This window comes from Acinonyx jubatus, chromosome B2 (genome assembly GCF_027475565.1).
Source record: "Acinonyx jubatus isolate Ajub_Pintada_27869175 chromosome B2, VMU_Ajub_asm_v1.0, whole genome shotgun sequence".
Classification (NCBI taxonomy): Eukaryota; Metazoa; Chordata; class Mammalia; order Carnivora; family Felidae; genus Acinonyx; species Acinonyx jubatus.
Window position 1 is genome coordinate 51,354,984 of NC_069385.1, and position 24,235 is coordinate 51,379,218.

A 24,235-nucleotide genomic window follows, 5' to 3' on the forward strand; every position below is an offset into this window, starting at 1 on the left:
CTCACTACAGGCTCCCTCTCCTCAAGCTATTCCCATCTTTTAGAAAATTAATGATTACTCTCCCTTGATGCTGATCCTCCTCTAGCTACCACCATATTTCTCCTCTTGTCACTTCTTCACTTCTCAGCCTACATCCCCATCTCTACTCCCCATTCACTGCTCCACAAACTAATCAGGCCCCACTTACCTCCACCCACACCAATGAGATGACTTCCCACGGACTCATTCCAATGGACCCTCTTCAGTCTTTTTTAAAAATAGGAAATATTTGACTCAGCCATATTTGACTCTCTTGATCGGGAGTACCATTCACCCAATCACCCAAGTGAAAAATCTATCTTTCCAGAGTCCTCCACTTACTATTTCACCTCCTCATTCAGTCACAATTTCTTTTAATTAAAAAAAAAAAAAATACAGGGGCACCTGGGTGGCTCAGTCGGTGAAGCATCCGACTCTTAATCTCACCTTAGGTCTTGATCTCAGGGTCGTGAGTTCAAGCCCTGTGCTGGGCTCCACACTGGGCATGAAACCTACTTAACAAAAAAATGCATAGTATCATCTTCTTATGAAATTTAAAAATATAGATAAGCATATAGAATAAAATTCACATTAAAATAAGGTGCACAGGAGACATGAAAACATAGGTAACTACACACAAATGTTCAAAGCAGCACAATTCATAACAGGCAAAAACTAGAAACAACTCAAATGTCCATCAACATGTAAATGGATAAAAAAATTGTAGTATAGGCAATAATGGAATACTATTCAGCAATAAAAAGGAATGAACTACTAATATATGAAACATGGGTGAATCTTCAAAATGATCAAGCTGAGTGAAAGCTAGAAACAAGAGAAAAATACTGTATGATTCCATTTATACAACGTTTTAGAGCAAGCCAAACTATAGGGACAATGCTGATCAATGGTTGCCAGGGGCCAGGGTCTAGGCGAAGATTAACTGCAAAGAGACACAAGAACATCTTGGGGTGATGGAAAGGCTCTATCATGATTGTGATGGTGGTTTAAGACTGTGCATTTGTCAGAATTCATCAAATTGTAGACTTAAAATTGGTGAATTTTATATGAAATTATCTCTCAATAGAGTTGGATTTTAAAAATTAAATTGAGCTTTCTAAAATGTGTCCTAGTTAAGATTTCTAAACCTTCAACTGTTTTCTAAAGTCCAAATTTATATTTTAGTTCTAAAGTCAGTCCCATATACAGTATTAGGTTTCTCATAATGACACAAATCTTTCTCTATTGATTGGAAACAATACTTAGCAGAATTCTGCTTTGTTTCCAGAAACCTTAGAAAAGCAATAATTTGTAACATACGCAAGTGAATTTTATTATCAAAGTGGCATTACTTTGATTGTGATAAATAAGCAATATATCTCTGATTCCACCTACATAACAATCTCATTTACTCTTAAATATAAAGATTCACTGGGAACCTCATGAATGAGGACCTCAAACTCCAAAAGTGAATACTAGTCTGCATTTGAGACACTGTACCCATGCTGAAAACACAAGGCTAGGACTTCCTCCTTTTTTATTCTTTTGGAATTGAAATGTATACCTTTCTTTATTCCTATCCCCATCCCTAGCATCTAATAAGTACAGTACCTAAACAATGTTGACTCCTTCAAAATATTTATTTAATGCACAAGTAAATGGAATTGCTGTCCCCAAAAGACTTACTTCTTAACAACCTATAGTCAAGCCAATTTTATAACATAATTAACTTGCCTAATTCTAAAAACCAAAACCATATACACAGGTCACAAGCCTTTACCTGTTATGGCAACTTTGTTAATCCTGAACTAACAGGCTTTGAAGGCCCACCTGAAAACCACAATGTAGTATATTAATATATTCTCCCTGTTGGTCCATATACAATGTCCGGAGTTATAGAAGGATCATGCTACAATACAGGGGAGAAAGGGTTGCAGGCAACTAGTTTCTATTCACTTATTATTAGACTTAGAAAAGCTGATTGATTTTGACAGTTCTACTAACTCACTGACTTGCTTTCCAAAAAACTAAGGATATTTCCAGTTAAATAGAGTAATTATCCAAAGATTAGTGACCAGTGATTAATTTATCCTCTTAAGTGACCATAAATAATGAGGATTACATTGCCTTGACATTTTTCCATAACCCATTCTCAGTTGCTCCCAGACACCTGAAGTCATCACAATGAATCAGAGGAAGAAGACAGATTAATTGGATTAAGCATTACTTTTACTAGATTTTTTCCCAAAAAGAGTAATAGTCTGCCTTTTGATTTAAGTGGCTCATGATTTGTTTCCTAATCAAAGTTAAAAAAACAACTACCACAAACACACAAAACTGTAACAGCATACATATAACAAATGAACATTAAATTATAGAAAACAGTGTGTTTTGAAGTCAATACCAAAAACTTACAGTGCTCTTTTGTGATTCCTGACCTTTGCTATTAGCAAGTCTTTTTCTGCCTGTAATGTTGGCATGGGATTTAAAAGATTACATGGCTTCTGTTTATCAAACTCGGAGGAAAAAATGCTTCAGTTGGACTTCCCTTTTCCTCCTCTCTCCATAACTGTTAGATATCAAATTTACTTGTCAGCAAGCCAGGACTTCAATTCATCCCAGCCAGCACAACAGGAGACAAGCATGGTCAAAAAATACTGCCTTAAATCCTGACATGTGCTTTAATACACAACTTGTAAATGAAGCCAAATGATATGAAAAGATGAAACAGTTACTGCAAAGGTAAGAGTATCTTACAAAAAAAAAAAAAAAAAGGGCAGATACCCTCTTCTTACACAACTATCAATTCCCTTTCATCCACCCCCTGCTTTTACAGGTTCTTCCTCCAGGGTCACTGCACTTCCAACACCTTCAACCGGGCTTCGATCACAAGAGAGCAATTCAGGACCTGAGTTCTAAAAGATTACCGCACAGCATGTGAGTCAACACACACCCCCCGCATACAGGCACTATGCCAAGCTGCTCAATAACAACATTGTTTGACATATCTGTGCTGTTTTACGCATCCAAAAGCACTTTGACATTCTATTATCTTGCTTGAGTCTCACTGTTACACTATGTGACAGGAAACTAAGGCAAAATATACCTGAGCATAGCCAGACGTCCAGTTATTATCTGAATTACAACCAACTCCATTCCCAGTCAGCAAGCACATGAGGACACCTCCTCCTCCCACTGCCAGACCTCAGATATCTAGTGTGATGAGCTTGGAAAAGTCAATCATGTTTCTTAAACAAATGTGCAATATTCCACCCTAGTGCTAGTCAGAGAACTTAAATTCATTTATTCTGATTTCCTAGTTTTCCTAGATAATTTTTAAAAAAGTCAGCCTACACTAAAGAGTTAGCTATTTTCATTATGAATTGTAAATGAAGTGGCTGACTCAGTTACTACACCCTGAAAACTGATCTACAAGATAACATTTGTCTGTAGAACGGGTTTTCCACCACTGTCAATACTTTACATTTCAATTTGAAATACATAAAGGAATTAAAACTAAACATCTTGAAAATAAAACTTACAGACTGGCTTAATTACATCATGCTTGAAAGAAAGAGTAAATGTCAATAGCCTTAGCGATTACGCTAAACTACAGGGAAAAAATAATTCTCAGGACTACATTTTGGAAATACGTAAGACAATGATAGTAAAAAAACAATTCTGACCTTTGGGAAGTTGCAGATCTGAATTAGAGAAATCTAAATGCTGAAAGACTTTAAGGAACGAAGTTTTGTTAATTTTAAATAAGACGATTTCAAGGGACACTAACTAAACTACCTCGGAGAAGCCCCCAGGTCTGCTTGAGACAGAATTTCTGGGTTTCCATTATCAACATCATGTTCCTCTTAGAGACGCATGGTCTTTCCAAAGCTCTACCTCTAGCTTCAGCTTCATTCTGAGGCTCCAGGTTTACATTTCCAGTTATCTGATATCCATCCCCTGATGTCCTGCTGGCATTTAACATTCAAATGTCTAACATCTGAGTCAATCTTTCCCTGTCAACTCCTCCTCCTCAAGTCCTGACAATGGCACCATCCAGAACTGTCTACGTAATATGTAGCACTGGTACAGAATGAAAATGTGGGGCTCCCAGTTTAAAAAGTACTAAGACATACTCTTTAACAAATGGTGCTGGGAGAACTGGACAGCAACATGCAAAAGAATGAAACTAGACCACTTTCTTACACCATTCACAAAAATAGACTCAAAATGGATGAAGGACCCAAATATGAGACAGGAAACCATCAAAACCCTGGAGGAGAAAGCAGGAAAAAACCTCTCTGACCTCAGTCGCAGCAGTTTCTTACTTGACACATCCCCAAGGGCAAGGAAATTAAAAGCAAAAGTGAACTACTGGGATCTCATCAAGATAAAAAGCTTCTGCACTGCAAAGGAAACAATCAACAAACTAAAAGGCAACCAACAGAGTGGGAAAAGATATTTGCAAATGACATACCAGATAGTATCCAAAATCTACAAAGAACTCACCAAACTCCACACCCAGAAAACAAATAATCCAGTGAACAATTGGGCAGAAGACATGAACAGACACTTCTCTAAAGAAGACATCCAGGTGGCCAACATACACATGAAAAGATGCTCAACATCACTCCTCATCAGGGAAATACAAATCAAAACCACACTGAGATACCATCTCACGCCGGTCAGAGTGGCTAAAATGAACAAATCAGGAGACTATAGATGCTGGCGAGGATGTGGAGAAACGGGAACCCTCTTGCACTGTTGGTGGGAATGCAAACTGGTGCAGCTGCTCTGGAAAACAGTGTGGAGGTTCCTCAAAAAATTAAAAATAGAACTACCCAGCAACAGCACTGCTAGGAATCTACCCAAGGGATACAGGAGTGCTGATGCCTAGGGGCTCATGTACCCCAATGTTTATAACAGCACTTTCAACAATAGCCAAATTATGGAAAGAGCGTAAATGTCCATCAACTGACAAATGGATAAAGAAGATGTGGTTTATATATACAATGGAGTACTACTTGGCAATGAGAAAGAATGAAATCTGGCCATTTGCAGCAACGTGGATGGAATTGAAAGGTATTATGCTAAGTGAAATAAGTCAGGCAGAAAAAGATACTGTATATTTTCACTCATATGTGGATCCTGAGAAACTTAACAGAAGACCACAGGGGAGGGGAAGGGGGGAAAAAAGTTACAGAGAGGGAGGGAGGCAAACCATCAGACACTCTTAAATACTGAGAACAAACTGAGAGTTGATGATGGGGGGTGGGAGAGAGGGGAAAGTGGGTGATGGGCATTGAGGAGGGCACTTGTTGTGATGAGCACTAGGTGTTGTATGGAAACCAATTTGACAATAAATTATATTGTCAAAATATATGCATATTCATATTATATATATGAATTATATATATATATATATGTATGTATGTATGTATGTATGTAAAGTATTAAGACATAGACTCCAGATATAGGCATCATCTCTGCTTCCATGTCACAGTCTACACTCATCATTTGCTAAAGTTCCCTCAGTCTATCCTTTAAAATGTTTCACATCGGTCCCTTCCTTCCCATTTCAACAACTGTGGCCTCAAATCTCACCCAGCTCTCAGCCAACGATTTTGTAATTGGCGTTCCTCCTAAGTATTTCCCTCTGCAACCCAGTCACATCTTTTTAAGGCACACTTCAGACACCTCCAATATCTCCCCACTATTATCCAAACTTTTTTTTTTTAATTTTTTTTTTAACGTTTATTTATTTTTGAGACAGAGAGAGACAGAGCATGAATGGGGGAGGGTCAGAGAGAGGGAGACACAGAATCTGAAACAGGCTCCAGGCTCTGGGCTGTCAGCACAGAGCCCGATGCGGGGCTCGAACTCACGGACCGCAAGATCATGACCCGAGCCGAAGTCGGCCGCTTAACCAACTGAGCCACCCAGGCGCCCCTATCCAAACTTCTTAACCTGGCATTCAAACATCCTGTTCCCCAGCTCCCTCATTCTTTTCCAGCCTTATCTTCTGCGACTTTCCTTACATATATACCCTGGCCCTAGGCAAACCAAACACTGTGCATTCACTTAATAAGTCCAGTGTGTACTCAGGTATAAAGAGCCTGGGTCCTAATGCAAGAGACTTAAGTTCAAATGCAGCCCCACTGCTCACTAGCCTTAGCTGCCCATCTAAAGCAGGACAATCATAATAGCAGTTATATCATATGATTGTTGGATAGATAAAACAAGATAAAATATAGAGTAAAGCACAAAAAAAATCCCTTATTAGGCTGCCTCCTAGCCCTTGCCTAGGCCTTGCACTCCACCTGAAATAACCTTTTTCTGCTAGATCTGCTGAGGAAAAGTCTACCAATACTTTAAAGCCTAACTCAAAAGCTATTGCCATGAAGCCTTCCCTGATCAGCTCAGTTAGAAAACATTTTGCCTTCCTTTAAAATCCTAGATCTTATGTATACTGCACTCAAATAAGTGTAGCATATTGCATTAGAGTTATTTATGTACATGGCATTTTGCTTCAAGAAGTCAAATTTGTTTGTTTCCTGCATGACCCCTAGTACATGGTTTGTATTCAATAAAGGATTTCTAGATCTTTTTAAAACTAAAGGCAAAACAACAACGACAACAACTGTAACACACATACACCCAAATTAATTAACTAAAGCTATTTTTAACCAAACTGGCTGGGTCTGGAGAAGGTTGAGGCAAGACGATAGCACAGAGAAGGAGACAGGGCTGCTCATGGAGACTTGATCCTCTGAAGGATTAGGTGTCACCTGGAAGAGTCAGGAAGTACTTCTGGCCGAGTCTCCAGATGGTTAGTTTCCATCCCCACTTCTAATCCCAAAGAAGGCCCTGATCAACACCTGGGCTGAGAAAAGATGAATGGGAACAAGGGTGTGCCCCACCTACCAAGGTGTGTCAGGTGAGAATAAAAACGAGAATAATCTCAGGCCTTCCTAGCACTCCCACCCGTGGTAACAAAGTTTTACTCTAAGATATTTATTGCTATATGCCCCCTTGTATTTCCAGATATTACATATAGCTGCCAAACCATGTTGCTGCTTCTAAAGAGCTCAAAAACTGGGAAAACACATAGCCCTAAAAGCAATGAAATATAATCTAAAGCTGCTTTTTAAAAATAGCATTGGCACTTATCAAATTAGCAAATATTAATAAAAATAAAACACTGGTAGGATTTTCAGGTAACCAATATATTGCTAGTACACAGTAAACTGGCTCAAGTTCTCTAAAGAACAACCTGGCAATGTGTAACAAGTGTTATAAAGTTGTTCACACCCTTTGAACCAGGAATCTTACTTTTACATATACCCTAAGGAAGCAATCCACAGGAGAAAAAACAATTTGTTCCAAGATGTATATAGATATGATACTTACACTGCATAACACTGCCTACAATTCAAACATCCAGCCAAAGGGGCTGGTTAGTAATCTAGGATAGACCAGTACAGCAGAAGAACACGCTTACTGAAAACCTTAAGTAGGTACACTATGTGATACAGAAAAATGTACCTTAAAAAGAATGTTTACTGAGAAGCCAAAAACAGAAGTAAATATTTTTTAGTGTTTATTTAATTTTGAGAGAGAGAGAGACAGAGCATGAGCAAGAGAGACAGGCAGAGAGAGAGGCAGACACAGAATCCAAAGCAGGTTCCAGGCTCTGAGCTGTCAGCACAGAGCTGGACAGGGGACTTGAACTCACGAACCGTGAGATCATGACCAAAGCAGAAGTCGATCACCCAACCGACTGAGCCACCCAGGTGCCCCAACAAAAGTAAATATTTACATGTAAATCTACAATTCCGTATTGGCAATTCTGAAATCCCAAACCCAAAGTTTTTTGTAAGATGATATCAACACTTCACTTGGAAGCAAAATATAATCTGGGGGCGCCTGGGTGGCTCAGTTGGCTAAGCGTCCAATTCATCTAGGTCATGATCTCTCAGTTTGTGAGTTCAAGCCCCACGTCAGGTTCTGTGCTGACAGCTCAGAGCCTGGATCCTGCTTTGGATTCTGTTGTCTCCCTCTCTCTCTGCCCCTCCGCCATTCATGCTCTGTCTCTGTCTCAAAAATAAATAAACACTAAAAGAAAACTTAAAAAAAAAAAACTGAACTGACATGAAACTATGGCCTTTATTTGTCCCATTTGCTCTGAATACTCATAGATTTTGCTGCAGAACTATCAAGGTATCTGACTATGGGGCCCTGCCTCAAACTCCCCTGTAGGGATTGTGGCTCCATACTAATGACATCTATACACATGTAAGAACACTGGTATATATGCATCCATTATAAATTTGAAGAGTTAAAGTTTAGTATTCATTGGCTTTCCATTTCCAGACTATTCAATAATTAACATTTTTCTCTTGAGTAGGAGACAAAACATAACACCTAAAACTAAAACTCCACACATATAGGGGCGCCTGGGTGGCTCGGCTGGTTAAGCAGCAGGCTCTTGGTTTCAGCTCAGGTCATGATCTCACAGTTTGTGAGTTCAAGCCTCTTGTGGGGCTCTTCACTGGCAGTACAGAGCCTGCTTAGGACTCCCTCTACTCCCTCTCTCTCTGCCCCTCCCCTGCTTACTCTCTCACTCACTCTCAAAATGAATAAATAAGCTTAAAAAAAAAAACAAAAAAACAGGGACACCTGGGTAGCTCAGTCGTTGAGCATCCACTTTGGTGAAGGCCATGATTTCGTGGTTCATGAGTTTGAGCCCCACGTCAGGCTCTGTGCTGACAGCTCAGATCCTGGAGCCTGCTTCAGATTCTGTGTCTCCCTCTCTCTCTCTGTCCCTCCCCTGCTCATGCTCTCTCTCTCTCAAAACTAAATAAAAACATTTTTAAAAATCAAAAATTAAAAAAGAAACCTTCATACATCTATCATTTATTCCTATAGAACATCTTATTCTTAGGGCAAGTTTACTACTATAGTCATGAAAGTTAGTATTTCTAATGCTAATGGTGAATTATTTTTAATATTAATATTTTTATTATTATAAAAGTAATACTTATTCAACATGGAAAACTTAGAGGCCACAGATAAGCTAATAGAAAGTAAGAAATCCAAAATCCTGGCACTGAGGGAGAAGTATGAAGTTAAGGATATTGCTGCCAAAGTTTGAGTGTTGGATTAGTATACAGCAACAATGGCAACTTTCTGCCCCCGACTGCACTAAAACATCAATTAACTTTGTGGAATGTCGTTTAAACAACTATTGACAAATGTGAATCCTTTGAGATGCTGCCATTTGAAAAAATGGAACATGAAGTCAAAACTAATAAAAAGGATAATTAAGCAAGATGAAAAGGTTTTTTACTATTAAAAGGCCACCAGACTAACCCACTCGACTTGGCATTAATACCGATCTACCCAGAAGAGTCAAGAAATACCTCCATTTAATGAATAGTGGTTTACTGCTTTTATAAAGCATATCAGAGAATTGGTTTTGAATCCAGTCTAAGTTTGTCACAAGAATAAATTTTGACTTTCTGAATACACACAGAACACTGCTGATGCAATTTACTTTAGCAAAGGAAAAAAAAAAAGTAATAGCTGAACAGCATACCAATGCATAAACTCTAGTCAGTGATTCTCTTCCATATGGGGGAGCAGTGTTTCTGGCCAACTTTGTTGCCTCTTGATAAACACAGAAGTCTCATAATCCTTGATGCACACCTCTAAGGGTAGTTTACCTTTTGAATGAGTAGCCATAATATTCAAAAGATAAAGCCATGCTTCTGTATTTATCCACCAGCTAAGATTTTGTCACTTTTGGTTGTATTATGGAAATAATTAGATTCTTTTGTTTTTCGCATACAGAATTATAATCTTGACTATCCTTTTGTAAATTAAATATGCTTCTCTGGAACTTCTGATATGCTCCTCGTGGTGGGGGGGGGAGGGGCGGGTGTGGATCTGTGCTGCCTTCTCAGACTCATAGATCTTTCCGGAATTAACTTAAGCAGAAACACTGCTTTGGTCCATATACATTATTTCACATTTGTATTTCATATGTATCCCCATAATTAAAAATTATTGAAATGAAAAAATACTTGCAACTTGGAAATAAGGCATGTCATTGTCTTAGTTCTTTTAGCTCTGGTTCCTATATTCAAGGTAGGGAATTATTTCTGCTGTTAATGAAGATATCTTAGCATTACTTTAGCATTTGGTACATGTACATCTGAAAACACTGCTTTCCTCCATCACTACAGTCTCAGAGGAACTGGCTATGTTGTGGTGGGTTTGTACAGCTCCCAGGAGCGCTGGAGTTGCTCATTCTGAATCACTGCCAATAAAAACACCATGGTTCATGGGTGGCACCAGACTAGGCTAATGCTCAGAGCCATGGTGAGCCAACTTTTCAAGTAGTGTTTGGGGTTTAGTTTGTTTTTGTCAAGGTTTGTTTGTTTAATCTGAATATGAGATCAGATCTCTAATTGGATTGTAATAACTCTAAATAGAATTCTATTCCAAAAGCAACTTCCCAGGATTTCTGATATCTTGGGTACAAGACACTATTAAAGTTCTAGAGAATATATAGGGAAATAAGCAGAAAATAGTTTCAAGGAAGAAGAAAACAGGCAAGGTTCTACATTTCAGGACTTTAACATAAGCACAAATTTTTACACAGCTGAAAAGATGCTCTTAAATTCAACTTGAAAAATATAAACACTGATATCATGTGCCCCAACCCGAAACTGTGCAAGTTAAAACGTTCTTATCTGTGAATGGAGGTAACAGCACGCTACAAGGCTACTCTAAAAAAATAATGTTAATGTGTATGAAAGCTCTTTATTTATGATAAAGGACTGTGCAAATTATCACTTAAATATGGATTCTCTTTAAAATACCATTCACAGAATGCTAGATTAGAATAGACTGCAATTACGTTCTCTGTCTTCCACTTTAAGTCTTTTTTAAGAATAATCTCTATCCTCAACATGGGGCTCAAACTCACCACCCAGAGATCCTGCTCCCCCTCCCCTTCCCTTCCCATACTCTACTGACTGAGCCAGCCAGGCACCCGCTCTGTCTTCCACTTTAAATTTAATTCCTAACTCATTTGAATTCATGTTACTCCCAAAACATTCCAATTGCATCAAAAATGTAACAACACTTGCATAAAATCATTGTTTTCTCCCATGGTTGTGACAAAAGGAATAAAATGGCTAACCATTTCATCAGAATCTTACAAGGACTAACAACTACATTGAAGAGAGGAGAGGCACACATAAAGGCACAGAGGCAAAAGATAGTAGGATAAATTTGGAAAAGCACAAGGCTTTCAGCTTGGCCAAAACACAAAGAACAAGAAGGAAGAGAGGTGAGAGACAAGGCTAACAGGTCAGGCAAGGGCCAGAACTTGGAGTCCTTTGGTGTATGGAGCTCAACATTTTCCTAGAAGTAATGAGTTTCACTGCAGGCTTTTAAACAGAAAGATGATATGGCCCTAAGTTTTAGAGAAGTCACTCAAGTGTATAACTGAGGACAGGTGGACCAGTTAAAGCATTATGACAATAATTGAGGCCAAAATTAATGAAGGCATGAATTAAGACAGTACTAAAGGAAAAGAAGGGGATTGATTTATGAGGCATTAAGGAGGTCAATGCAAAAGGACTGTGTCTGATTTAACAAAATAGGAAAGGAAAAGGCAGAAATAAGAAATTAAGATGAATTTCAGGTTTCTGACTCAAGCAACCAGAGGTGTCATGCACAGAGAATTCAGAAGGAAGGATATGTCTATTTGCAAGTGGGCTATTCTTTTTGGTGGAGATATATATATATATATATAATATGGCGTGGCTAAAAAATGAGTTCATTTTAGTTGAGTATGATATACCTGTGTATCCACATGGAACTGTCCCAATATAATGAATACGGGTCATGAACACAGAAAAGAAATTTGGAAATAACAACCCCAAGACAGTGCCTGGAGCCATAGGGTGTATGAGACACACAGGAAGGTAGGAAAAGTGAAGTACATGGCCTAGGATGAAGCCTCAAGGAACTGCAACACAGATTCAACAAGCACCCATCCAAAAGATATAGCAAATCACATCAGCAGCACAGACTATAATTTATTCAAAAAGATATCTCAAAACCCCTCCTGACATAATTCTGGTATCCATTTATTTTTGATTGATTTTGTTCTTTGAGCAGTTAATTTTTTTTTAAGTTTGCTTATTTTGAGAGAGAAAGAGAGAGTGTGCGCACAAGTTGGGTGGGGGGGACGGTGAGCGTGGCGGGGACGGGGGTGGCTCAAACTCACAAACCCTGAGATATCATGACCTGAGCTGAAGTCAGTCGCTTAACTGACTGAGCCACCCGGGTGCCTGGAAAACTTTTTTTTTTTTTTTTTAACCTTCAGGGGGGCGCCTGGGTGGCTCAGTCGGTTAAGCGGCCGACTTCAGCTCAGGTCATGATCTCGCAGTCCATGAGTTCGAGCCCCACGTCGGGCTCTATGCTGACAGCTCAGAGCCTGGAGCCTGTTTCAGATTCTGTGTCTCCCTCTCTCTGACCCTCCCCTGTTCATGCTCTGTCTCTCCCTGTCTCAAAAATAAATAAAATGTTAAAAAAAAAAATTAAAAAAAAAAATAAACCTTCAGGAACATGAACTGACTTGAAGTTTGAGAGGTGCTAGTAGGATTATACTGAAAGATCTAACAAGATGTATTGCTCCTTAAGTGCTATTGAAAATCCTACTTTGTGATTTTAACTGTCTAAAGAGCGATCTACCTCCACACAGAGAAGGCAGAGTTGCATTAAAGATTGTAGACAAAGAGCCTCCCCTTTTGGAACCTTTTTAATAATCTACTTCTCTTTAAAACTACTGAATTTTTAATACCTTGATTTCTACTTTAAATATCCAAGAAAGGAGGATAATGCGCTGTGTTTCCCAAACTTGTTTAACCACAGACCTCCACTTTGAAGAAGGTTATTAAAGAACACATTTTGGGAATTACTGAAAGAAGCCTCCGGAATTCCCAAAGAAGCCTTCGGAATTTACTTGACCAAGCCTCTGGAACACAAAGATATCCTATCTCCAAAAGAATATCATTAACTACTCTGAATACTGATTCTGAAAACATACTTGTTTTAAATAAATATATTTAAAAAGTGAATATGCCATTAAAATATTTCTTTCTCCAGGAAGAAAGCAGGGAAGTAAACTAGATTAATACCCTCGTAAGATCCCAGAGTGTCCACAGCACTGCGTCTGAAAAGTACCCTTGACTCTATCAATTCCATGAAGGAACCAAAAATGGGTTTTCCAACATCCAGCCAAGTAGTGATTTCTAAGGGAAAATAATGTTCCAGTTAGTGGTAGTAATTATTTTCGTGTTCCCAAAAGCATCAGATTTACCTGTGCACATGTGAACCGGTAAAAGTTCAACTGAAAAGAGACCACTCGAGCCCAGCTTGTTTCCTCTGATGCAGCAGGAGGTGTGAGGCAGACCTCTGCGTACCATGTCATCAGCAGCCAGGATAACACAGTGGGGCCGGGATACACTCAACACTTTCCATTAGTTCTACTGCCTAACTTGCAGTTCAGCTTGCTTGCCCTTTCCAAAGTCTCAAATTAATAAAGTAAGATTTATTACCATAGAGAAAGAGGCCATCAAATGCCTTTCTCAGCCCTCACCATTCACTGGAATTTCCTTAGAATTTCAGCTTTTTAAAATAAGATTGAGCACGGATATATTGCAAATGCCTCAGGGAAGTATTCTGTTTACTCATTTGTATCCCACAGAAGATCAAAAAATCCTTGGGAACAGCTGACCTTGTTTCTCTCAATTACCATCTCTAGGGCCCAGCACAGAGTGTCAGAAACTTGGTAAACAGTTGTAGAATGAATAAGGAGTAACATGAAGATGTATAAACTAACCTATATCTTCGTGTGAATGAATTTCTTCAGGGCCTTTCCTGAGAAATTTTGGGTGGATCATCAGTTGCATAGGAAGAGGTTTTTTGGCTGTTTTTTTTTTTTTTGTTGTTGTTGTTGTTGTTGTTGTTGGGTTTTTTTGTTTTGTTTTTGTTTTGCATAGGAAGAGTTAAGATAGCCTGAAAAGAAGTAAGCCTGAGAAAGGCTCCTTTTCAGTTCTGTCTGGAAACATCATCCTACCGTGTATCAACCTAAAGAACATGGTTCTTCAAAGGAAACCCCAGATTTTTGCTTAAATGCCATATGAAATTATCTTATTTCTCCATAGAAGTCCCTCTACAAAAATCTATTTCAATGAGACATTAACAATTGGCAATCGTTTATTGATAGCAAAGTAAGATCAAGAAACAGGCACCCTAATCTTTCAGACTTTTTAAGCCTTTTCTTTATTTTGAAAGAGACAGAGAGTGAGAAATTGCTCCAGTGCACACACAGGAGAGGGGTAGAGACAGACAGAATCCCAAGCAGGCCCTGTGCTGTCAGCAAGGAGCCCGACTTGGGGCTCCAACTCACAAACTGTGAGATCATGACCTTTCAGACTTCTTTTCCAACCCTAGAATGCCTGGAATAGTGCTCAGTCAATTAATGCTTGAATTGATATACAACATAAAGAATACTGAATTAGCAGGGGTGCCTGGGTGGCTCAGTCAGTTAAGCGTCTGACTTCTGCTCAGATCATAATCTCATGGTTCACAAGTTCGAGCCCTGAATCAGGCTCTGTGCTGACAGCTCAGAGCCTGCTTCATTCAGATCTTGTCTCTCTCTCTCTCTCTCTCTCTCTCTCTCTCTCTGCCCCTCCCTTGCTTGCATTCTCTCTCTCTCTCTCTCTCTCAAAAATAAATAAACGTTGGGGTGCCTGGGTGGCTCAGTAAGTTAAGCATCCAACTTTGACTCAGGTCACGATCTCGCACTCTGTGAGTTCAAGCCCACATCGGGCCTTGTGCTGATGGCTCATAGCCTGGAGCCTGCTTCAGATTCTGTGTCTCCCCTCTCTCTGCCCGCCCCCCCATGCTCTGTCTCTCTCACTCTCAAAAATGAGTAAATGTTTAAAAAAATTTTTTAATAAATAAATAAATGTTTAAAAAAAGTTTAAGAACACTGAATTAGCAAAAGTTATCTACTCAATGCAATATGATCAATCATTAAAAACCCCATTTCTAGAGACATAAGCCTGAGGCTGAATCCTGGCTCCACTGCTTACTTAAACTCTGTAAGCCTGAGTTTCCACATCTGAAAAGAAAGATATTTAATTAAGCCAATATCCTGGACTTGTTGTAATGTTTAAATAGGAATGCAGGCACTGGGCCTGGCACATAGGTAGTTCTCAAGAAAAGTGAACTATCATTTAGAAACCTCAATTTGCATTCCATCACTACCTCCCTATGTGCCCTAGGGCTCATCACTATGAAGAAACCAATGAAAACATGGAGACAGAATTAAATGCTCTCTAATGCTGAGATTATCAATCATGAATAACAGTAATAAAAAATGGACCAAAAGTTTGAAAAATAAAAGCCTTAAACAAGTCAGGTATTTTTTGTATTGTACTTGAAGCTTGCATCTGTTTGATCACAGATGACTCAGCATTAGAATATCAAAATAAAGAAGCCTGAACAATCAAACTTCAGGTATTCTCAAATACTTTAATACCTGCTGTGAAGGATGGACTATGAAACACCTGTGTGTGTGTGTGTGTGTGTGTGTGTGTGTGTGTGTGTGTGTGTGTGTTGGGCTGGCGCAGGGGGTGGGTAGGTCTCAGTATTAACTGGCTTAAAGAGTATCTTGTTACCATTTTTTCACAGATGAGGTTAAATCTTTGTTCTTCCTTAGACCTTAAATTTTATCAGTTATCAGCTCTGTATCACATAGTATCCAAGTAAAGATTCAATGTAGCTGCTATGTCATACAGGGCCATTGCAAGTATATAGGCGGGCACCCAGAGCACAGGCTGGTTTTCAGGCACCACTTACCCTGAGTTGGGCACCTTTGTGCAAGGGCACAACCATACATGGGAGTCATGTGCAGAAGTAAAAAGATTTTCAGTATTTAGCTGGCATATCTGTATAACTATATATACAATATACACCCACATAAACACAAACATAACTGAAAATCGTCAAGGATTCAACTGAGTAAATGGAGAAGGATATTCATCAAAACTGAAAAGAGCTTCAAAAAGCTCAAGAGAGCAGGTTCCTGTCCCCTCCGTCCCCCCTCAGGTGGCCTGTGTTGGAACATTGTAGCCAACAGGAACTTTGGGGATGGAAGATAGGTCAAGGCTGCGACACAGTAAAACTCTGGCCCTCCTATGGTTTTTCCCCCATAGTTGCTCACTCACACACTCTCACTCTCCTAAAATGAAGGAGAAAAAATCCACAGATAGAAAGGACCTACTCACCTGAGTTGGCAGAAACACTGGTAAACAAAAGACTGTTGTCTTGCTATCTTGACTGCATTAAAAATCTGTAATCCTAGTCAAGAATAGGCTAAATGCTAAAGGAACCAGTCTTAAAATGTTGACTCTACCAATTCCATCTGCCTCCTTGAGCTTCTCCCTACCAGATACCCATGCTCATATAAAAAAAAAAAAATTTTTGTTCAATATTGCACATGCATATCAATCCTGCTAGACTTTCAACAGTTGCCTTCCATAAAAATAAGTATAGGATATTACATTAGCCTATTACTAGCCCTGTGACCTGCGTAACACAGTAGTTCAAGAGCTACTGCTTAAGGAACAGAAATTCCAGATTAAATATGGTACATTATCACATATGCAAAGAGACAGTGTACAAGAATATTCATTGCAGCATTGTTTATATTAAGTTTGGAAGTAATCTAAACGTTTATTAAAGGGAGAATGCATTAGTAAAGTATAATATATTCATACAATGGAAAACCTGGAGCTAAAATGTAAAGAATTTAAGCTACCAGTTCAAGTTGAGATATTATGTGGATAAATTGCAAACATTGCAGAGTAGAAGAAAAGCACACTGCAGAATGATACATACAGTATAATAGTATTTATAAAAGGTTTTAAAACTCCCAACATTACCTCTGCCTTAGAATTTGTTAGAACAGTCTCTTGCATGTTCTTTGTATGCACACTAAAGTCCTAAGGAACAGTCACTAAAAATAGAAAATTAAGGTTTAAAAAAAGACTATTAATCATATAAAGTTCCTCAAATGGCAGGGAGGAGCCTTATTTAGTCATGGAAATCCCTTAGCCCTTTAAGTCATAAGATGTGTGTTCTATCTCCATTCTGCTACTCACGAAGACACTATTTTACCAAGCTTCAGTTTTCTCTCCTAAATAAGGCTGATAACACCTGCCTTGCAGGTTGAAGTACAATAATGTATGTAAAAGAGTTATATACAAAAGGTCTTGGACTTGTTTTTTGCCTGTCAAGAGATCACATTATAAGTCTCTACAGGGAAAAAAAAAATGTTGAGTCTGCACTTTTTCATCTAGTCTAGTATATGGTTAAATATGACAACACAGCAGGAAAGGGCAACCCTTCACCTTCCTCCTCCCAGTCCCTGATCTGGCTGCCTCCTATGCTTTCTATATTTAGCACACAGTGCCCCCCCCCCCCCAAAACAAGCAAACAAACAAACAAACCACGAAACCAGGGCTCTTGGCAGAGCTCCCTTGGGGAACTCCCCTTGACCTTGGAATAAATCTCTTTAATCTCGCCAACCGTGCCTCCCCTCAGCACACACGCCCCTCTGCAGCCCCGGAGGCACATGAACGAAAACCCAACGGTCACGGTCGCATAAGAGACTGCAAAAATCACAGTGCGGTGTCGTTGGGTTTGGAAGGTTCTGTTTGCTCTCGACAATTAAGAGGAAAGTATACGTAGACTCTTAAACCCTACTCTTGCTTATTGGGAAATAAGTTCTGCGGCTTGTTTCCAAACACACTGTGCCCAAATCTGTATTCACTACAAAGCCAGGCACACCGAGGCCCCTGGAGCGATAGGCTGCATTTGCGATGGGACAGACCCACCTCTCTCACGCTCTCCTACACACAGGGACCCACCGAGGCGCACAAGCCGGCGCGGGCACACTCCGCACGCGGGATGCGCTCAGGGGCCCCATGCCCGTTCTCCCCCTACCCCGGGCTGGCCCCGGCCGGCTCCGCGCCTCACCTGTCTTGAAGACCATCTTGTCATCGTCCGTGGACCCAAAGGTCTTCAGCATGGACACGAAGAGCACCCCGCAGGCGTTCTGGATGCCGAACACCGACCCGTTGCACCACATGGCCGCCAGCATCACCAGCCAGCCCCAGCCGCCCTCGGGAGGCTGAGGGGGCTCAGCGCCCGCCGGTCCCGCCAGCTCTACCTCCACCTTCTCGACGACCGCCTCGGGGCCGTCCGAGGGTCCCGGGCCCGGCAGCGGAGCTGCCCCGGTGGGCGCGGGGCCCGGCGGCTGCGCCTCGCTCGTCCCCCGCGCGGCGGCGGGCTCCTCGGGGAAGGGCACCATGGCCCGAGGCGGCCCCCTCGGGAGCCAGGGGAGCGCGAGGGGTGCGAGTTCCCGGCGGGCTCACGGAGGAGCCGCCGAGCGCCCGGCCGGCGGGCTGGTGAGGCCGAGGAGAGGGCGGTGGAGCCCCCGGTGGGACGGCGGCGCAGGGCACGGAGGCTGCCGCGAGGAGGAAGGCGGAGGCGAGCCGGCACCCCAGAGCACAGCACTCAGGCCTCCAGCCCACAGCCCCGCACCCCCTACTGCGTCGGGGGCCCGCCGGCCGGCTCTTAAAGACGCCCCCCGCCCCGCAGGCTGGGGGCGTGGCCGGCGCGGGACGTACCCCAGACTCTCCAGATGATTGGGCTTCGGTAGATCGGAGGCGGGGCCCCCCGCCTGGCTGAGCCCGGAGCCAGGTGTCCGCGGGTGGCGGTCTGTGCGCGCGCGCCTGCGGCAAGGCCTCCTCCAACCTAGTTGGGGGGTCACGGATGTGTGGGTTACCTCGTCTCCAAGTATTAAAGGAAGGGGCGCAAATCTGCCTAAGTACAGTCTGGGTGTGTCATCACAAAGCAGTATGAGATCTTTAGCCTCAGCTGACAGCGTCACAACCAAACTAACATTGTCTCTTTGCTTTGTTTTTGTTTTGCTTTTTGACATGCACCTCTTATTACTAACCATAATATTTAGGGTACATAACGCCCCCTGCTTACTTAAAAGAAAGTCAGAAGTATAAGGGGACTTATGTAATCGTTTCATTTCTCCTGCTTTCATATACGATTTCCTATAAATACTTGGCACATTAAAATGCCCATTTTGTAAGACACTGTAATACCAAAGCCTTCCAGTAACATTTTTGACAGACAGCTGGAAAACATTACATTTAAACTACAGCACAATTATTTGCACTTTAAACAAAAACTAGCACCTATATTCAACTCCCTGAAGCATGTAGCAACAACAATATATGTGAAAGAAAGGAAGAATAGCCATGAAATTGAGCACAGATAAATTTGTCAGTTACTCAGGTTCTTCGCTTCAAAGTCAAAATATACTAGTTATTTTATGGGCTCATCACTGCAATGGAGTACACAGATGAGTGTGATTGATCTCACTTCTTCTTCTGCCCATTAATAAACTACCCAGGAAAAAGTCCTGGGATAAAACAGGAGGCTCAGATGGTGAGTATTATAATACATACACAACAAAGAGAAGTGGGATGGAACCATAAAATTCTCTTCAAAACACTACAGAAGAGCTTCTACAGCAAGATGCCTTGGAGCTGAGCCCTGAATCAAATAGGGAAATTGAGTGGGCAAAGATAGCAGAAGAGCATTCTCGGTAGAGAAAACCGCCTAAGCTACAGAACGCAGTGTATAGTTGAAGAAAGGGAACATAGCTCAGGTATAATGAATGTGTCTTAGAGATGGGGTTAGAATAATACACTAAAAATAGTCACACGAGTGCACAAAAATGAACACACAAGGATGTTATTTCAGCATTGTTGGAAATAAGGAAAAAGTGGCGGGTTGATTAAATACATACTGCATAACCTCTAAATGTTGTTCACCTCTGTTGACTTCGAAAGCTATCCACATTTTACTTAGCCATGAAAGTACATTTTTAAAAAGGCATGGATTAGAACGCAAAATATAAAGTAAATATCCATGAGTCAATATCGATATAAGCAAATGATTAAGTATATTAAGTCTTCCTCTCAAGACCCATAATCCCAGTCTAATCATTAAAAAAAAAAAAAACAAACCAGACAGCAGTGCCTGGATGGCTCAGTCAGTGAAGAGTCTGACTGTGGCTCAGGTCATGATTCCTGATTTGAGACCCTGGGTCTCTGCTGTCAGCGCAAAACCTACTTCAGATCCTCTGCCCCACCTTCTCTCTCTGCCCCTCCCCCACTCACTCTGTCTCTCTCAAAATAAATAAACTTTAAAGAAAATTTTTAAAAATACTAAACAGGGGCGCCTGGGTGGCGCAGTCGGTTAAGCGTCCGACTTCAGCCAGGTCACGATCTCGCGGTTCGGGAGTTCGAGCCCCGCGTAGGGCTCTGGGCTGAGGGCTCAGAACCTGGAGCCTGTTTCCGATTCTGTGTCTCCCTCTCTCTCTGCCCCTCCCCCGTTCATGCTCTGTCTCTCTCTGTCCCAAAAATAAATAAACGTTGAAAAAAACAAATACTAAACAAATCCCAACTGAGGGACATTCTATAAAGCAACTGACAAGTACTTGTCAATACTGTTAAGGTCATGAAAAACAAGGAAAGTCTGCGAAACTGTCACATCCAAGAGGAACTGAAGGCAGCTGAATAACTAAATGTAATGTGGCATCCTAGATGGGATCCTGGAACAGCAAAAGGACATTAGGAAAAAACTAAGGAAATCTAGGGGAAGGATGGCTCAGTTGGTTGAGTGTCCGACTCTTGATTTCACCTCAGGTCACGATCTCACAATTCATGAGATTGCACCCCACATCTGGCTCCATGCTGCACATAGAGTCTGCTTGGGATTCTCTCTCTCCCTCTCCCTCTGCCCCTACCCCACTCAGGCGCCCTTGTTCTCTCTCCCTCTAAATAAATAAATAAATAAATAAATAAATAAATAAATAAATAAGGAAATCTGAATAAAATACAGACTTCAGTTAATTATTAATATTGGCTTATTAATTGTAATGAGTGTGGAATGTGAATTAAGATGTTAATAATAGGAGAAGATGGGTGAAGAGGGTGAAAAGGGATGGGAACTCTGTACTATCTTTGCAATTTTTCCATAAATCTAAAACACTTCTAAATATAAAATGTATTTAAAAAAAAATCTTTAAGCTCTAGGCTCAGTGTGGAGCTTGAATTCATGACCCTGAGATCAAGAGTCATATGCTAGAAAGAAAGAAAGAAAGAAAGAAAGAAAGAAAGAAAGAAAGAGGCGCCTGGGTGGCTCAGTTGGTTAAGCGTCCGACTTCGGCTCAGGTCATGATCTCACGGTCTGTGAGTTCGAGCCCCATGTCGGGCTCTGTGCTGACAGCTCAGAGCCTGGAGTCTGCTTCAGATTCTGTGTCTCCCTCTCTCTCTGACCCTCCCCCATTCATGCTCTGTCTCTCTCTGTCTCAAAAATAAATAAACATTAAGAAAAAAAAAAAAAGAGTCATATGCTATACCGGCTGAGCCAGCCAGGCACCCCTAAAGTTTTTTAAAAGTTTAGGTATCATGAACCCATTCTTGTAAAAATACGTACATGAGTACATAGCAATGTATTAAATATGATACAGTTTAAGTTTTACTTTATATATAATTGTTACACATACCATATTTATAACATTATTTCTAAGCATTATACAGTGTACTTTATTTTCAGATTAAAGTTTGACATTTTTCATGCAGATTGATTTAGGAATAGCTCTGATTTAAGGGATTAAAAAGTTAATGCCCACAGACCACTTAGCATGGTGACTGGTGCACAGCAAGTTCTTAGGAAATGTTAGCAGTTACTACCATTATTATTACTATTGATGACATCATTGTTTCTGTCTAGGGACTCAGAATCAAGCGATTTAAATGGATGTTTACATTTTTATAAACACAACCTTTATTTAATCACAAATATATCAGGTTAGGAAATTAAAATATGAAAATATTTGAATTCAGGAGCTTAGACATCCTTGTCCTCAACTATTATGTTGTCTATTCCTTAAAGAGAAATTTATTTTCCACCACTCACTGTTTCCCTAACTCACAAAATGCACCCCTTACAAAATCCAATACAAAGTCTACAACACAAATAAATGGGAAGATATTCCATGCTTGTAGAATGAAAGAATATTGTTAAAATGTACATACTACCCCAAACAATCTACAGATTCAATGCAATCTCCATCAAAATACCAATGGCATTTTTCATAGAACTAGAACAAATACTCGTAAGATTTGTATGGAACTAAAAACATGCTGAATAGCCAAAGCAATCATGAGAAAGAAGCACAAAGCTCTCTCATTTCAAACTAGACTACAAAGCTATAGTAATCAAAACAGTAGGATACTGGCACAAAAACAGACACATAGATTAATAGAATAGAATAGAAAGCCCAGAAAAGTCACATAAAGTTCAATTAATCTATGACAAATGAGGCAAGAATATACAATAGGGAAAAAACAGTCTCTTCAATAAATGGTGTTAGGAAAACTGAACAGTTACATACAAAAGAAAAAAACTGGACCCTATCTTACACCATATACAAAAATAAGTTCAGTGTGGATTAAAGATCTAAGTATAGGACCTGAAATCATAAAAGTCCTAGAAGAAAATGTAGGCAATAAGTTCTTTGACATTAGTTTCGCAATATATTTTGGACCCATCTCCTCAGGCAGGGCAACGAAAGCTAAAATAAACAAATAGAATTACCTCAAACTGGGGCAACTGTGTGGCTCAGTCAGTTGAGCATCCAACTCTTGATTTCAGCTCAGGTCATGATCCCAGAGTCACAGGATCAAAACCCATGTGGGGCTCTGCACTGAGCATAGAGCCTGCTTAAGATTCTCTCTCTCTCTCTCTCTCTCTCTCTCTCTCTCTCTCTCTCTCTCTCTCTCTCTTTCTCTCTCTCCTTCTACCCCTCTCCCACACTCTTTCTCTCTCTCTCTCTCAAATGAAAAAGAAAAAGAAAGATAAAATTGTTACATCAAACTGAAAACCTTTTGCACAATGAAGTAAACCAACAACAAAATGAAAAGGGAACCTGCTGAGTGGGACAAGATATTTGTAAATCATACATCCACTAAGGAGTTAATATCCAAAATATATAAAGAATTTGTACAAGTTAATACCAAAAAAACACATAACCCAATTTAAAAATGGGCAGAGGACTTGAATATACATTTTTCCAGTGAAGATACACAGGTGGCCAACAGACACATGAAAAGATGGTCAACATCACTAATCACTAATCAAGGAAATGCAAATCAAAACCACAATGAGATATCACCTCACATCTATCAGACTGTCTATTATCAAAAAGACAATAAGTGTTGGCAACGATGTGGAGAAAAGGGAACCGTCATACACTGTTGGTTAGAACGTAAATTGGTACAGCCACTATGGAAAACAGTATGGAGATTCCTCAAAAAATTAAAAATAGAACTACCATACAATCTAGCAACTCCACTTCTAAATATTTATCCAAAGAAAACAAAAACATCGATTCAAAAAGATATATGCATCCCTATGTGATGAAGCATTACTTACAAAACCAAGATATGGAAGCAACCTAAATGTCCATCAATAGCTGAATGGGTAAAAAAGTTGTAATATATCGATGTAATGGAATATTACTCAGCCATGAAAAAAATGAATCTTACCATTTGCAACAACATAAATGGACCTAGAGGGTATTATGCTAGGTGAAATAAGCCATACAGAGAAATAAAAATACTATATTATTTCGCGTATATGTGAAACCTAAAAATAAGTGAACAAACAAAACAAAACAGAAACACACTCGTAGATGGGAGAAACAAATTGTTATTATCAGCGTGGGGAGCAGTTGGGGGTTGGAGAATGGCAGAAATAGGTGAAGGGAATTAAGAGGTACAAACTTCCAATTATAATACAAATAAGTCATGATGATGTAATGTATAGCATAGGGAAGATAGTAATGTTATAATAACTGCATGGTGACAGATGGTAACAAGACTTATGGTGTAGGTCATTCATAATGTATAATAATATTGAATCATTATGATGCACACCTGGAACCAATAGGATATAGTATGTCAATTATACTTCA

The 24,235-nt window shown here is 40.1% G+C and overlaps 1 protein-coding gene across 2 annotated transcripts in view; it reads right to left on the reverse strand.

Moving 5' to 3' along the window:
* SLC16A10 (solute carrier family 16 member 10) overlaps window positions 1–18,726 on the reverse strand; it is a 118,053-nt gene extending 99,327 nt beyond the window's left edge. Inside the window, exon 1 of one of the 2 annotated variants that reach the window (XM_053222366.1) lies at window positions 18,148–18,726. In XM_053222366.1, coding sequence (XP_053078341.1) covers window positions 18,148–18,481 — 334 coding nt within the window. In that variant the 5' untranslated portion in view covers window positions 18,482–18,726. The remainder of the gene's footprint in view (window positions 1–18,147) is intronic. The other variant, XM_015065364.3, reaches the window with a different exon arrangement.
* Between the last annotated feature and the right edge of the window lie 5,509 nt (window positions 18,727–24,235).